We start from the raw sequence: 16871 nt of genomic DNA, 5'->3' as shown, positions 1-16871 counted from the left end.
TAACTAGGACAGCTGTGTTGAGGTATGAGGAAAGAAGGGAGGTTGGCTGCACTATGGCCTGTTGGCTCCACTTGTACTTTTCCTAAACAACTGTAAGGGACGGAGTGGGGGTGGGGGGTTCATAGTTTTCTCATTTCCTAAAGTGGCCTAAGTAGCATTTTGCAAAAGCACTTGTGAACAAGACCAGAATCACAGTCTAAAAGAAAAAAAAAAAAACCCAACTATTTATTTATAGAACTTTGAAATGGATTGCATTTCATTTTACTTAAAAAACACAGCTAGTGAATCTATTTGTAATGCAACTGGATCCATTTGTTTTCTAAAATCCTTTGATTAGAACTTAAAATATTATCAAAATCAATATTTACAAAGTATCAGGACTGGCTATTGAGCAAAAGGTAAGCCAACATAGGATGTGGGCAGCAAAAATATGTGTCTTGGGTTCCCCTCAACTTCTCTTTTCCTATCCCCAACAGTTCTTGGTGGAACAGAGAATTTTGCTGACTCCCACCCATAAAGAAAAGGAAGGACCTGCCCCCTGCCTCCTCCCCCCTGGATAAACACAGCCTCCTTGTCCTGTTTTACCAGGTCTGGGCTTACTGCAGATTCATTTTGGTCATGTAATCAGTTGGTTTTGAATTATGATCTAATTTTTAAACGTTTTCATCCTTCTAAGGAGAATGGATTAGTCAGTGACTATTTGAAAGGAAAATAACTCAGATACTACTGATTAATAAAATCTAGAACCTCCCTTTTCTCATGATCCCAGAGAATTCTAATCTCCTGAGAACAGTAAAGAACTTTAAAACACATCAAACAAAACTATTGAAAAATCACATTGTTGGCTCAGAACTTTCCTTAAACTTCAGCGAATAATGGATCTTTTCCATTTCTCCACATACTGAGGGCTACCTCAGTGTCACCATTCATAGTGACGGGCTGTCTAGGTTGTATACTGCTCTAACATTTCTGCCACATTGAACTTAAACATCAACATCCCTGCTTCACAAACACCTGACAATGTAATTCTAGGACAGGATAAGCAAACTTTTTCCATAAAGGGCCAGATGTTAAGTATTTTAGGCTTTGTAAGCCATACTGTTACAATTACTCAACTCTCATGGTAGTGTGAAAGCAGTCACAGACAGTATGTAAGTGAACTGGCATGGTTCTGCTCCAATACAAACTATTTCTAAAAACTGGAGGTGGAACATATTTGCCCTGGGAGCTAAAGTCTGCAAGATCACTGCACCAGTTTCCGGACTAAAAATATCCCAAGAGCAACCCCCTACTTAAAAGAGACAAGGAAAGTGAGGCTCTTATGGCTAGCAAATTCACAAACCTGAAATTCCCAGTTCTTACAGATTCATGTACCAACCCGAAACCATGAGATCCATTTTACAATGAGATCCTCAAAGACTGTCCCACATCCATGATCCACCCCAGGGTTTATTCTGCTCTTCAGAAATAGAACCTCTCAAAGCCAAGTGAACTGTATTCCTATTTCATCTCTATGCAATTATTGTCATGTCAACCTGCAGGCTCCAGAAGATCTTGGTTCTAGTTTTGGCACTGAGGTACCAGCACTGGGTACTTTCCCTCTTTGCTCCCTCTGTAAGATGAGGGAGGTGGCTTCAACCATCTCAGTCTCTTCAGCTCTAACATACTAAAGTCCTAGGAGGTAGAAGGCTGTGATCTCTGAACAGGAACAGCTGCTACAGCCATGGAGCCATCAATTTGCTCAAAAATTTATTGTGTAAAGAGCCCAGGACTGGGAGTCAGACAAGCTGGGTTCTAATCCCGGTCCAGTCACTTCAACCCTTTGGGTTTCTGTTTCCCCAGCTGTACATTGCGAAGATTGATCTTGGCCATCTCTAAGGTCCCCTGGGATGCTAAGATGCCATTACCTTAGGACCAGCCAGTCCCTGGAGACCACTGTAATCCAGATGGCCAGGAGACATCACCTTAATCAGGATCCATCCTTTACTTTTAACCTCAGTTTTTAACTCTTTCTCGGAGCTGAGAGATCCACAGATTTCCTCCCCAGGTCCCTTCTCCTTGGTCGCCGTTTCTGTCCCCTTACAGGGCTCCATGACAACACATTACAACTAACTCGTCAAGTGCAGTGACATCTGCATTCCTGACATTCCAATCTGGAGATGGTCTTTTTATAGTCGGGGCGGTGGGAGGATGCAGCGATGGATGCGGATCAGACAGGATGAATTTAGCATTGCAAACTGGGAGGAATATGTTGTCCTTAATCTGAATAAAGCGCCTCTAGTCTGGGACTGTTTCCCCAACAATTCCACCAAGTCTCTCTTTGCTTCCAAGGCAAGCAGGGTTCAAAGAGAGAGAGACACAGTGACCTCACTGCCGTGCCTGCCAGCACCGCCCAATAATTAGCCCGTCCAGGTCAGACCTGCCCTGTGCTCTCTCTCATCATACATGGTAATTTGGAATCCACCCCCAAATAATCAGCTGTACCAGCTGCAGGGTGTCCAAGGGCTGTGGGTGAGTTAAGGTTGGGGCCTTGCCACCTACAAACTCAGTAACTTAAAAGTCCTTTTGACAAAAGGGGCACCTCTTTGCTAGCCCATTAATCTCTGCTGCTGGGAATCTCAGAGGAACACAGGCTTCTTCTTTGTAGATTCATTGGGCCAACTTATTCTTCTACTTCATCTAGGCCTCCATGTAGCAAGTCGGCAGCTAGACCATTCAAGGGTAGGAGTTTTCATGTTGGAAAAAACTCACCTTTTTAGTCACTATTTTGAATATATTTTAAAGAGAGTAGTAGGGAAAGACTCTCTGAATAAAACTTTTCCAACCCCAGGATTGCATAGGCCCAGCAATGCTGACTGCCCCACAGAGAGAAATAACATAAACCAAGGTGGTCCACCAGAAGCCCTGTTTCTCCCTTCTGTGGACTTAGAGCTACTTTCTTCAGGGCATCACCAGCATCCCTGTTAGTTCAAAGTCCTGGGAGCTCAGGGCTGCCCAAGTTTGCTAACCCTCAAATCCCCTTTAGCTGTGAACTCCTGCATGATGCACAGATCACAAAGAAGTAACTGATGCTCACATCTGCCTCTCATCCTTCTGGCTGGATCAAACTGAGCCAGCTCCTTCTCGACGTAGTACAGGACCTTCATGGAGTCTCTCTCTTTGTCAGCTTGAATCCGGTAACCTTTGCGAACTGTTGAGAAAGGGCAGGAAAGGGAACTGAAAAAAGCAGGAGAGGACCTCCACTTACTTTACCAAGTAAAACACTTGGCTCCTGCTTATAACAATTCTTTTTGAAATCACCAGAAATAATCATTTACGTTTATACTTATGGAACCATACCTGAGATCCCTTTTATCAGATGGTGCCCCTGGAATGGAGGAACAGCAGGTAAACAACAAAATTCTATTACAGTATAGTTTGGGTCATTTGTTACCGTCTGCTTCCTACCCTCTGACCTCCTGTAGCTCCACGTAAAGCTCAGAGACGTATACTTACACTAAAAAAAGACAATTTTCTAGACCGAGGACACAGATCACTCTATACCACCTGAGGATCACATCTTTACTTGGTGGGAGCACATGTAAATAAAACAGACACCCAAACATCAGGGACCTTGATGAAGGTAGCCTAAAAGCCTCTAGTTTCATGGGAGATGATGTAAAAACTCCGTAACAGGGTGGTGCATAAGAGCCAACATGATTGACAATAAGACACATTAGTGCAAAATATGTGGATTGCTAATTATGGTTCCATTTTATTTCTTCGACATTTTCCTTTTAGGAGAGGGAATACCATATTCTAGACATGATTAATTCAACCTGCTGCTATGTGGTTACAAGCAGGTGTTGTTTGGGGGGCTTAATAAAAACATTAATTTTTATTAATTTTGTTAATAAAAAACAAAATTAAAGCATGAGAGATAGACCACTTCCAATGTTCCCATCACTCATAGTCTCAGGAGCAAAGCCTGTTTAAGCCCCACATCACTTAGTATCAGTCAAGTCCAATACCAGCCTCAAGGGTGATCAGACACAGGCAAGTGTCATCTTTACAAATAAGAGAAACAAGAGAGAGAAAGAACGAATGGAACGGGAACAGGACAACAGTGGTGAGAGACAATACTCATTGGGTACTGTAAATGTGCTAGGTACTGTGCTAAATGCTTTACGTGGACATTTGTTCCTCACAAGCCCTACTGAACTTAATATTAGCCTCATTTTACGGTTGTGAAAACTTTGGCTCACAGAGGTTTCATAACCTGCTCAAGAATAACTGGCAGCACTGGGGCTAGAACTATGTACCTTGTTAGAAACCTCTCTGGAGCCCAGAAGTAGAGGTAGTAAGGAGAGACAGAAGAGGAAGACAAGAAAGCCCAGAGTAGGAAACACTCATAGGTGTGCCACGGCTGGTATGATCAGTCCTATCTTCAGGCCAGTCAGGACTATACAATGGGATGGAAGCAAGTAACCCAACTCCCAACATTCTCTGTTTCCAAAGCAGGGCAAATACCAAAGATACCACACGACTGCATGTGCCTCCAGAGGACATTCTGCTTTCTGCTTTCTAGTCGTGTTACCCTGACTGTGGACAGAGTCCTGCACACAAACTGTGCACATGGGAGATTAAAATAGAGTATCCCACAGCACTCTGATCACAGCCCTGGCACTGAAGACTAAAAGAACATCCCCACACCCATTTGCAGGTGCACTGATTTTTCTGTATGAGAACATTCTGAGTTGTTCATATTCACCTCAAATTGTGGAATTACTTTAAAAAAATTAATGAATCTCAGCACACGCTTTTAATCTCAGCACACCTTCTCCTGGGGGTTAGAGCCCATAATCCTTATGCCGAAGCAATTATTAATAGGAATTATTTTATTTATCAAGCTACACACTATTCCATCTCTGCAGAGGCGTTTACAGAGTTGTACAGACAGTTCAATTAAAATGCAATTATCCCACGGAACCGCTATGTCTGTTCTGAGGCAGTTATGTCTGATGGATGAAAAACACAGGGCTAGGAAGTAAGGGATCAGGCATTTGTAGGCATGTTGCTGGTTTATTGAGGGACCTCAAATAAATGATGACCTATCAAGGATCCAGTTTTCATGTCTATAAAACGCAACTAATACTTCCCAGCCTTTGTCTTCATAAAAAAGAGAAGACAAATATAGAGAAAAATTTAAAAAGAAAAAAAGAAGATGACAAAGACCAAATCAATAGATTACTCTGAGTTCTTTATAATTATTAGGGGCAGCTCAAATGGCAACACATCCAGAAAGCTTTCTCTGATTCTCATAGCTAGAAAATTCTATATCTTCTCTCTCTCTCTCCACCTCATTTCTCTCTTATAAATCATTTACTTTGAACTTTCACTATGACTTTCAATATATGCTACTTTTTTCTAAATTATTTGTATAAATGTCCAATCTTCCCAGAGATACTTGAAGGAAAAGAATTCTTTTTTTTTTTTTTGAAAAGAATTCTTATTCTAAATCAGTGTAAAGCCAAGGACACTGCTTAGTAGGCACTTAATCGATGTTTGTTTGAGATGAACTGGTGCCAGTCTGGGGATGGTAGTGGAGTTAATGACTTTTTTTGAAAACAGTATTTTTAGTAGAGTTTCCCCCTCTAGATTGTAAACTTCCTGAGGATAAGGACCAGTTCTCTTTGTCTCTGCATCCCCACCACTTAGCACAGAGCCTAGCACACTGTAGACACTCAAAACATGTGTGTTTGTATGAATAGGATGAATGAATGAATGAATGAATGAACAGAAACTAGGAATAGAAACCACATTACAAGGGACTACAAAGTAAGGCAGAAGCAGCCATGTAGTTGGTTTGTTGGAGAGTTTTGACCAGGAAGGGAAGAACTTGAATGGTAGCTTGAGGGAGCAGCAAGTTTTCAGCAAGTTTTGTTGTTATTGTTGATGGTGATTATTTTTAAAATGCTAGGATAAAACTAGCATTTTATAGGCATTAGGGAAAGGGCCTACTCTACCCGACTTATGGCTTTATCTAGGTGCTTTTAATATGTGAAGCACTGTTATGGTACATAGTCAGTCATTCTGAGATAAAGTGGAGGTGGGGGGTGTTCCTTCATGGAACAATGTACTGGCCGTCCCCTGGTGGTGAGAGATGGTGGCCACTCTGAGCAACAGCTGGAAACCTCTCAGTTAATTGCAACTTGCACTAGAGCATAGACTGTTTTCTGTGTCATTATAACAAATTACGGTCCTGATTATGAGACAGATTTGATTACGTATGCACAGGTTATCATGTCCCTGAAAAGTTACAGTAACTATTTCCAGCTTCAAAATGAAGATGGTAGGTTTACCTTTCAATACTGGTATTATAAAGGGACTCCACTGGAATAGATATTTTCAGCCTTGACTTCTCAGTCACCCCAGCTAATATCTCCATAAATCTATGTCCCTTTAATTTGCCAAGAAGTATTGATATTTAGACTTTAAAGGGATCATCCACTTGGTTTCAGTAGCTAAAAAGCTAGGCAATTCTCCCAGTAAAAGATGTTGGCTTTTGTTTTGCTTTGTTTTGTTTTAATCTGTAATTTGTCTGGAGATCAGAGAACTCTGATGTATGGTGATATTTTAATAAGATGTGTCCTAGACTATGGGCCAAAGTCCAGCACTTTTTTAGAAAATGACTTCTCCCCGCAGGGATGTTTCAGTTTAGGTTGGATGGATGATTTATTTATCTTTTTCAAGTTCTGTCTGGTCCAAGTCCTTTGGTTGGTGTGGCTCTTCATACTTGAGCTCCTCTAATTTATTAGCCTTGCCAACCTTGGTTTTAGTGAAGAGGGAATATTGGGATATTCATTCTGATGCCAAACTGTAACTTCAAAAATTCCTATTGTTAAGGCAGTTGAGCTGATACTTTTGACCCAGTTAACTGAAAATTAACTATTTTTCAGCTAATTTCTCCTTTACAGCTAAAACTAACTTATAAACTTGCAAAAGAAGTCTCTAAGGCAGATACCCATGGATATAGCCTTGTTTTTCCTGTCCTATCTTAATGAGCTAAGTAAGGCTGTTTATGGATGATGGAACAGCTGCCAGATTCCACCCCCAGGGTGATAGCAGCTCAGTTGTGGGAGAAGTGATGCTTAAAATTTGCATATTCTCTGTATACATACAGTAGGCATATATATAGACACACATCCTTATTAGTTTTGAAAATGACATTTCAAAACCCTACTTGCCTACTCAATTCTTTTGTAAGAAGGATGAGTGGGGGCCAGGTAGATGTGAAAATGAATTAGAGCAAAGCAAGAGAAGCTGTGGGAAGCCAAGGTAGGAGACAGTTGCATTAATTAAGGAAGGAGATGATGGTAGCAAGGACTAGGATGGTACAATACCGAGATGGAGGAAAAGTAAACTGATTCAAGGTTATTTTGAGGTATAATCTGAAGGATTTGGTGATGAACCAAAAGAGGGAAATGAGGAAGAGATAAGGATGAGGTCCTTGCTTCTGGTCTGGGCTGCTAGGTGGACAATGGTGCCATCCACTGAGATAAGAATTGTAGACGTTGGTTTGAAGTTGAAAAACAGCAGATTAATTCAATTTCCTAGAGTTTAAGCTTGAAATGCCTGTGAGATGTACAGAAGGCAATTTGATATATCGGACTGAGGAGCAGAGGAGGGGTTGGAGACTGGGAGTCATGAGCATGGAGAAGATGAGAAAATGACTGAAGCCACAGAAGTAGGTAAGATTTCCCAGAGAGAGGACCTTGGACAAAACAGGAACCCCAACATCTGGAGTGTGTCAGAGGAAGGGCAGCCAGCATATAGTGAAATAGGTAGGGAAAATCGCTAAGTAAAGTGTTGAGGAAGGCAAAGAAAGAAGAGTATAGCAGAGGTGGTAAATGCTTTTGAGAAGTCAAGGGGCTTGAGAATTGAGATGTAGCCATTAGATTTAGCACTAAGGCAATCTTCACAAGCACTGGTTTTTGGAGTAGTGAAAGCTACTGCAAGATGGAAGTAAGGAATTGGTAAAAAGCAGAAAAAAGCAGAGGAAATAGAGACATGAAATATTCAAAATGTTGAAGGAGTTTGGCTGTGAAGAAGAGAAAACAGACAGGCAACTAACATCAGAGGACTATGGGGTTTTTGCAAATTATTATATTTTAATGGGAGAGATGTAAGCATGGTTTGAATGCTGAGAGGAAGGAGTCACTAGAGAAGAAAAGGCTGGCGATGAGAGGGAAGGAAGATTGGCTGGCAATGAGAGGGAAGATTGGATGGACTGTGGATTCTCAATAAAAAGGGAATCTTGACAAAGCTGAAGAGGCTGCATCCAGAGGAGGATAGGACGAGACAGTCTTCTTCTATTGGAACAGAGATCTCAAATGAAGAATGGGAGAAGGAATCAGGATGCCTCTTCTTGTCTCTCACATTTGGTAACCCTGCCTTTTCAACTACCCAGAGGGTTCAAAAGGGCATGTGTACAAATGTAATCTTAAATAAGTCACTGTTGCTAGACGATTACCCTAAAATTGAAGTAGCATATAAATATAAAATAGGACAAATTTACATATTTATTAATCAGCATTTCTTAACATCTCTAACATTCTTTTTAAAAGAAGCTACATGCAACATTGGCTTAAGCCACCTTTGCCTTAAAGAACAAATAGCCAAATGCCATCATTAAGTCTAGCCATGGGACCTTGAGTTCAGAAATGTGTCCACTGGAGGATCATGGAGAACTCCATCCTGACTCTGTGAACCAGACAATGACACCCAGGGCCAGACTAGCTGTGGCCAACATCAGCTGTGCATTCTTCCCTTTTCCCTTGCTAATAGAATACTGATTTTATTCACTTCTAAGGTGAATAGTGTTCTGAGCTCAGAGATGAGTCTTGACTAATTCAAGCCAATCTGGTAGAGAAATGGGCACAGGACATGGTTCTTGCCAATGAAACTGCAAGGAGAAGTCTGTTAGAAGGGGCAGGGGCTTCTGGAAGAGGTTTCCTCACTCTTGAGAAAAGCAACACAAGGAAGAAACATATCTTTTTCCATCTCTAAGCACATTTAGTACCTGAAACTATGGGAGTCATGATAGGATCATGAGGAGAGCTAGCCCAGAAGGACAGAGCAAAAAGATGGAAAGAACTAAGTCCTACACTGGTACCATCTGAACCAATCAATTAACCAACCCCAGAGCCATCTTTCCTTGGGATTTCTTGCTATGTGAAATAATAAATGTTCCTATTTTTCAAGCCACTTCTTTTGTTTTTAAAAAAGATTTATTTATTTATTTTGAGAGAGAGAGAGCAGGGGGGAGGGGCAGAGGCAGAGAGGGAAAGAGAATCTCAAGCAGACTCCACCACCTTGCTGAGGGCAGAGCCTGACACGGGGCTCGATCTCACCACAAGATCATGACCTGATCCAAAATCAAGAGTTGGATGCACAACTGACTGAGCTACCCAGGCACTCCCAAGCCACTTTTTTTTCTTTTTAAAGATTGTATTTATTTATTCATAGAGACAGAGAGAGAGAGAGAGAGAGAGAGAGAGAGAGAGACAGGCAGAGGGAGAAGCAGGTTCCATGCAGGGAGCCAGACGTGGGACTCGATCCCAGGTCTCCAGGATCACACCCCGGGCTGCAGGTGGCACTAAACTGCTGCGCCACTGGGGCTGCCCCCAAGCCACTTCTAATTACAGTTGGTTAGTATGGCAGGATGGGGCCAAAATGATTGAACTGCAACAAGCAGGAAATAGAAAAAGGTTTAAATCAGTAGAGAGGAAGTACTTATCCTATGAATAAGAATTATTAAGAATTATTTCATTATGAGAATCCATTTCTTAAAAAGTAAGAAGGAACGGGTTCTGGTGGGAAGGAAGGATAAAACAACTGGAAAAAAGGGGAAGCTGCAAATAAAATATGAGACAAGTTCCATTAATGTCCCTTGGCCCACTCCATCCTTGGAGAAATGAACTGTATTGTCTTTATCTCTCTAATTCCCTGTGTGTCCTTGATCATTAACTTTTATTTCTCAGTCTGTGACTCATTCCCAGGCTCAGACGTCAGAATTCTACTAATAGTTCCAGGGAGAGAAAAAACCTCACAAATACCAATTACTCACTGAGGATATCCACTCCTTCCACGGTCAAGCACTGACAGTTCAATCGTGGGCCAGATACTCTTCCCCTCTCCCAACACAGGAAGCCAGGATACCTCCAGGGGAGAAATGTCTGTTTTACCAACCCTACTGGCTCATCCACACCTAGGGATTTAAAAATCACCTCCTGCATATACTTCACACACATCTAACCTTTACTACCCTGTTCAAATGCCTCCAGGGAAGCTAATTTTAATGCCCCTCCACCCCTCTACTCCTCTGCCCCTGCCAATAACCATGAATTCATCATTCCCTAAATAACATGGCTAATACCCACCCAAATAAACCCTTCTTACCAATTACTTAATTCTATGATGTACATCACTGGGCAACTTGGGCTCTTCCTGAACCCTCCCTTTCCTTCATTCCCTAAGGTCACATTTTGAAGTATCTCTCAGATTTACCTAATCATTTCAATTCCCATGGCCTCTATCAGGACCCAAGTGCTCTCATCCCCCCTTAATGGCTTCAATCACATCTCAGCTTGGGATCTCTGATCCCACTCTCTTCCATTACCACTCACCTTGGCAGCATGTCACCTCTTCAAGAACTCAGGAACCTTCCTGCAATGGCTCCCGCTCACTTATGGCACCAAACCCTGGGCTCTCCTGGATGGGTTTCAAGGCCTTCTCTAATCTGGATGAGGCTCCACCAAAGCCCTCCACTTTCTTCCAGTCAGCCACATTGGAGACTGTCAAACACACACACACCCTGTTCTTCCAGCTTCAGGCTTGCACAGTGTGTCCATCCTGGGGGGTAATCAGCACCTCCCTCTCTGCTCTCCTAGTCCTTTGTCTCTTCTAAGGCCCAGCTCAATTTCACCACTTCCCTGAACACTCTGTAACGCTCCGGCTCTTTCTCCTTTGAACTCCTAGCACCATACTCTTTGCAGTATCTAACTGTCCTGATAAAAGTACATTCTCCCTCCCTGGATGGACCCTACTGCTTTCTGCAGAAATCCCATCCTATACATCTTAATGTCCCTTACAGTACCTGTTACACTCCTGAACACTAGGTGGGGAGGAGATAACTATTTATTAATTGGATGATCAACATTCAAGGTGTACCTTGCCTCTTTTCCTTATCATTTTAGTTATTGAGGAGCCTGGGAAGAAAGCAAAGACAGCTACACCCTGCAGTCCTTTGGAAAGCCTGCATTGCACTCCAGATGACATCTGATACAGCTGGAGGGATCCCATTTCTGGAATGGAGATCATTGTTTTCCAAAGAAGAATCACGGAGCTGATGGTTCTTATCAGTAAGGAACCAGAGTAGAAGCCAGAGAGGAGCATGGGGCAGGGCAGTCTGGAACTACATTTACCACTGTGGCTTCCTCCAGTGGAGTCACTTGGTGCCAGGGGAGGTGGATGCGGCTTGTCCATCAGCATGCCAGATGAGGGGGCTCCTCCCAAGGGGACAGAGGGGATGGAGTAAGGGCCGGGGACACCGGAGACAGAGGGAGGGTACCCGGCCTTTGCTGCTTTCCCTGCTTCATACACTGTGGAGGGAGATGAAGAGCAAAAGAGATTATATTATCATCCCACCCTCCACAACCCTCACACCAAAACTGCCTGAGGATTCGCTCAAGGGAGCTCCCGGGTGTGTGCCTGTGTGTACGTGTGCTCTCCTAGGCCTGAATTGATTCATCAGAACCACTCTACCCCACTTCCTTGGACTCCTCCAGCTCCACCAAAAATGAATGACATAAGGAATTACAGTGTTTAGTACCTGGCAACTGAGTAATTAAGCAGTACTAGGAGCTGTCACAGCAGCCTCCCCGGTGACAGCCGCAGCCCACTCAACCACACTGTCTGCAGGCCGCCTCAGTCCCTCTGGAGGAAGCCTAGCACTGGGCTACCCAGGGCTGCTTCCAGGAGGATCCTGAACCCTTTTAGAAAGGCAGGGCAGGCAATGAGCTTGCACTTGGCTCTGCTGTGATCTCAAAAGCAGAGCAAATAATCTGACTCTTCCTGGAAACTGCTTTATTCCTAAGGACATTAAAGATACATGTATGTCTTTCCCTTGAGGATGTATTTGGTTTCTGGCAGGGGTGCCCAACATAGTGTCTACATGGGCTTGGCCATTAAGATACAATTGTGAATTCTCAAATGAGGACTAGTCCCTTCGTGGACTATTGTGTCATGGAAATAAATCAAACTCATCTGTGGCTAGATGGTATGCAAAAGCTGCAGTTTGCACACTCTGCTTGTAAAAAGAAGAGTTCTCTGTATATGAGAGGCATGACCAGAGAAGGTTTCCTCTAGCCTAAATGCCTGAAGAGAGGGCAAAAGCCTTACTCACAACCTGACCATCTGGAACCTGCCCTTCCTTTCATCAGTAGTTCCAATGACAAATGCAAATGCATGGGTGATTGGTGTGAATAAAGAGTATGGAGAAGTGCATGCAGGCGAGAAGGCAAACAAGAATGGCCATCTCAGGAAGCCAGGAGCTCCCAGCAGAGTGAACCTGGAACAACCAACTTTTAAGGTGGAAGGAAAGGAGGTGGAGAAGGAATCAGGGCACACAGCTGTCTGATGGAGAGGTGACATCTCTTCTGATCACTCCTTGTCTCCCCACTGGTCACTTTACTCACAGGCCTGAGGGCAGCAGCAGGAATCTGGACAACATGGGCACCGGATGTAGCAACAGCAGCTGTGAGGGCAGCACTGGCACCAGCAGATTCCCACCAGGACGAAGAAGAGGAAGACTCCCAGGATCACCAGGCCAACAAACACCCACTCTGGAAGGACGCACAGAGAAACCCACACTGGAGGTGGCCCACTGTTGGGACACACACACTTTCATCACTGTCTCCTGTGAGAAGAGTGGGTGAGAGGGACCTGGGGAAGTAAGCATCTCATGACAAGGCATGGAGCCCTCACACTCAGGAGGAACTCTGAGAGTGAGATGTATTGGCTTTACAGGGTAGGGATATGGAGAAGGCGGAAGAAGGTTACCTAGGTCATACTGAGCACATGTAATGACCAACACAAAGTGACGGGGGACTTTTGGGACCCCCACCTGAGAAGAGGGTTTACCATATCAACTGTAGTGTCAGGACAAGTATGGACAAGAGCAGAAAGACTCCTGGCTGGGGAGAGGAGGAATCTTGCTTGCTGAGCTATGACGTGGTGGGTTCTGTGAATATGTTCCTTTTGTGGTCAAGTTATTCTTACCTACAAAAATATAAGTCCTGAGAAAAAATTCTCTATGTCTCCGTGATCTTATTTAGGTGGTCTGGGTCCCTCATGTATTCATCTATTTTCTCTGTTGAGCACCCCCATAACACCTGTACTCAGCATCAGGGCTGAGACCAAAACCTTTTGCTTATACCTGTGTAACAAACCATGGCTAGAGAAAACTAGAGACAAAGACTCAGGTAGAGAATATGCTGTCCCCATGCCCCAAGAATGGCTTGGTTTGATTGTACTCGGGCTAACCACGCTAAGTAGCCAGCAGAGCCCCAGCTAAAATGGTGCAGGGCTTTGATGACTATATTGGCTGTTTGTTAACTTCTGCTATTGTCACACCTCTACCAGGGGCTGAACACAAATTCTAGCTCATCTGCTAATCCAAAAGATTAGAGAAAGGAAACAAATTCCATTTGGCTTAGTAAAAAATCACTGTGACCCTCAAGTGACCTTATGTCACGCTTTCAGGACTTGGCTACAGGACCCAGCTTCCCACTGAGGCCTAGGACAGGCTGGAGCAAGCCAGGATTTCCTTTAAAAGTCCAAAGATTAAAGTGATTCATCTTGATTGAAAGCCACCTACCCCAAATCCCTTTACAATGAACTTTATGTACATGTTGTTTCTTGAATTTTGGTTATTAAATATTCCTTCAATTAAATGGTCATTCAGCTGGAGCTTGAGAATATGACATTTTTGTTGTATAAAGTGTTCTGTGTTAATGATAAAATTATCTGACCTTTGTTTAGAACATAATTTCCTCAGGAAGAAAACAAATAACTTATGTTTTCTAAATGTCCCTCCTTACTCAGCCATGTGAAATACATTCAAATTAATCAGGTCACCATCTCTTCGGGGAGGAAATGAGGTCTTGCGCTTGCTGAGGATGGTCTGGAGAGCATTCCTGCTGAGGACAACAGATAGCGGAGGGCTTTGTCCTGGGCCTCATCTACAACACAGTAACATTATGTAGTCTGAGCCAGAGGTGAACTCTGAGGAGCAGAGGTGTGGGGTGGCTACAACTAGAGTCAGGCAGTCAATGGTATAAAGACTGGCAGGTTACCTTGGAGGAACAAAATAATGTTATCCATGGAAGGATTCGTGGGGGTCCAAAGGGAGGGATATTCAAGGGACAAGGACCAGATATGAAAAATACAATAACTCTTTCTTGGGACTGGGGGAAATAACATCTAGTTTGAGGCAATGCTTTGTAACATTGTGTGTGTAAGGAACGAATGAGTACATGCTGACAAAACTGGATAAGAGGAATTACAAAGAGGTATCCATTTGGGTCCTTGGGATCAACAGTAATATGAAGACTGTCTATATTTGGGTTGGCCAGCTCATGGCAAAGCAGGAAAATTTATGGAAGAATAATTAGTGAAACTCAAATGTAAAGATTATGGATGTTTAAAGCCTGAATAGAGTCAAAACCAATGGCCAGGAATGTTTTGTATCTCTCTGTCACTCCCAACTATTAACTCTTTGGCAGAAGCAAGACTGAATTATACATAGTAAAGACTATGTATTTCCTGAGTTCAGATATGTCCTTTCCTGTAGTTCATTCTAGTTTCTCTCTGAACTTCCATCCACTATGGACTCTGGGGCTGCACCAAACTCATGTTGGCTTGTCTAGGCTGCGGCAATCAACTCAAGCTACATAAGATGACAGAGGTGTGCATTTGGGGTTTCCTTGACACCTGGTTGGTGGATCTCGGGGACTCAGGGGGCCCAACAAGCCTCTGAAATTGTATACTAAGCAATGTCTCTAAGAGTGTAGTTCAAGGGAGGAGGCGTGCATTACTTTCATAAGGCTTGAAAAAACATTTTTTGATAAAGTTATAAAAGGCAATTCAGAGTTACATGATTGTACACTAATGAATGGATAAACATATAACTTAGGGAATAAGGAAATGCGGATAATAATAACTCTGTTAAGGATACTTATAGGTGTCTCGGTACAGCTGAGACACTGAATTTGGAGATTGCCAAAGAGCCTGCAAGGCCTGACATGGAAGGACTGGGTCCCCTTGCAGCCTATTTGAATTACGATTGTTCTCTTAGGGCCTAGTAACAGAAGAAACACAATCTAAAGTCTTTTCCACTGGGCTTAGTTCATCCTGGAAAAGACCACAGAAATATAGACAAATGTGCAAATAAAAAAAAAAGGAGCAATTAGTGACTAATGCAGAAGCAAGACAGAAGGAGTGACAGCAAATTAAGCAAATAAAGAGTTAAATGACTGAATACCTGGCATAATCTCCACAGCAAAACTGGGCAAGAGATCAGCAAGCAGCCCTGTCCTGCCTAGAAGAGGTGGAAGGAAAAGAAGAAGGAAAGAGGTTACTCCAAAGGAAAATACAGCTTAAAGGCTGGCTCCAGTTGGCACCATCCCTACACAGGGTCAAAGATCCAGGCTCTAGCTGGTAGGAGAGGCAAGTCACAGAGGCTGGACTCAGTCAAGAGAAAAATCTTCTCCATCAATCTTTGGCAGCCATCTAAGTGAACTTTGCACCTAGACCAGATGGAAGCAGAAACAGAACTTTCTCTCCAACTATTTATAGGAGGAGGAAATCTCTGCTTCAAATCTGAAAAACCCGGCTTGAGCAGACTGGCATACACCATCTCCATTCATTTATACATTCTTCTCCACACATTTTATTGGAGAGTCAAACCCATCTGTATCCAAACGTTCAACCTACATTTTCATACATCCATACACAGTCCTATGTCCATATAAAAACAAAAGTACATATTTGGTTTTAACTCAGAATTGTCTCACTACATGATTCTATTTATAGCCTAAAGATGTTTCAATGATTAAAATTTTCAAAGGCAAGGAAAAGATAAAGCTAGATGAGTTATACGCTCTTCTACACTCCTTCTGGTTTCAGAAATACTCTATACATATGTATATGGTATGGCTTTTCCATATGGGACCCACAGCTGGCACTGTATGAACCCAAGTGCCTTCTGCATGATTCAGCATAGGAGCTTAAGGGCTGGTGTGAGAACAGGTGCCCCTCAGGGTTTAGAAGGCAAAGAGGTGTGAAAGAACCAAGACTATGGAACATGTGAGAGAGAGGTTAGTCCTTCTAAAAATTAGCCTGATTTATAGAAAGAACCACTGAAAATGCTTTCACCATGTTCTCATATCAAAATAAATGTAAAGGCCCTGATGTGGTTTTTGCACCTATACCAGATATTTCTACCACACCGAAGCCTTGCTAATAAACAAGCTCCCAACTAGCAACAATATGAAGCAACTAGCAAAATTGCCCTCCTTTCAGACTTCCGATGGCAAAAAGCCACTGAGGTACCACGTAAGCATGCAACTGAAATTTACTTCACTTATGTGCATAACATATACCCCTAGAACAGCTCTGCCCAATAGAAATAAAATATGAGCTACCCATAATTTTAGCTTTTCTAGTAATCACATTAAAGAGTAAAAAAAAAAAGTTAATTTAATACTATTTTGACTCATACCAATGTAGCCAAATATTAACACTTCAAAGTTTCAATAGCCATGTGTCAC

General features: G+C 42.8%; 1 protein-coding gene across 5 annotated transcripts in view; it reads right to left on the bottom strand.

The window, feature by feature from the left end:
• The window catches only part of ILDR2 (immunoglobulin like domain containing receptor 2), a 61154-nt gene that overhangs the window by 10194 nt on the left and 34089 nt on the right, over nt 1-16871 (bottom strand). For 3 of the 5 annotated variants that reach the window (XM_055324340.1, XM_055324338.1, XM_055324339.1), the window contains 4 exons: nt 15584-15640; nt 12738-12884; nt 11466-11642; nt 3077-3190 (listed from right to left, as the gene is read on the bottom strand). In XM_055324340.1, the coding sequence (XP_055180315.1) occupies nt 3077-3190; nt 11466-11642; nt 12738-12884; nt 15584-15640 (495 nt within the window). The remainder of the gene's footprint in view (nt 1-3076; nt 3191-11465; nt 11643-12737; nt 12885-15583; nt 15641-16871) is intronic. The other 2 variants (XM_055324341.1, XM_055324342.1) reach the window with 2 other exon arrangements.

This window comes from Nyctereutes procyonoides, unplaced genomic scaffold (assembly GCF_905146905.1).
Source record: "Nyctereutes procyonoides isolate TBG_1078 unplaced genomic scaffold, NYPRO_anot_genome, whole genome shotgun sequence".
Lineage (NCBI taxonomy): Eukaryota > Metazoa > Chordata > Mammalia > Carnivora > Canidae > Nyctereutes > Nyctereutes procyonoides.
This window is presented reverse-complemented; position numbering and strand designations above follow the sequence as displayed.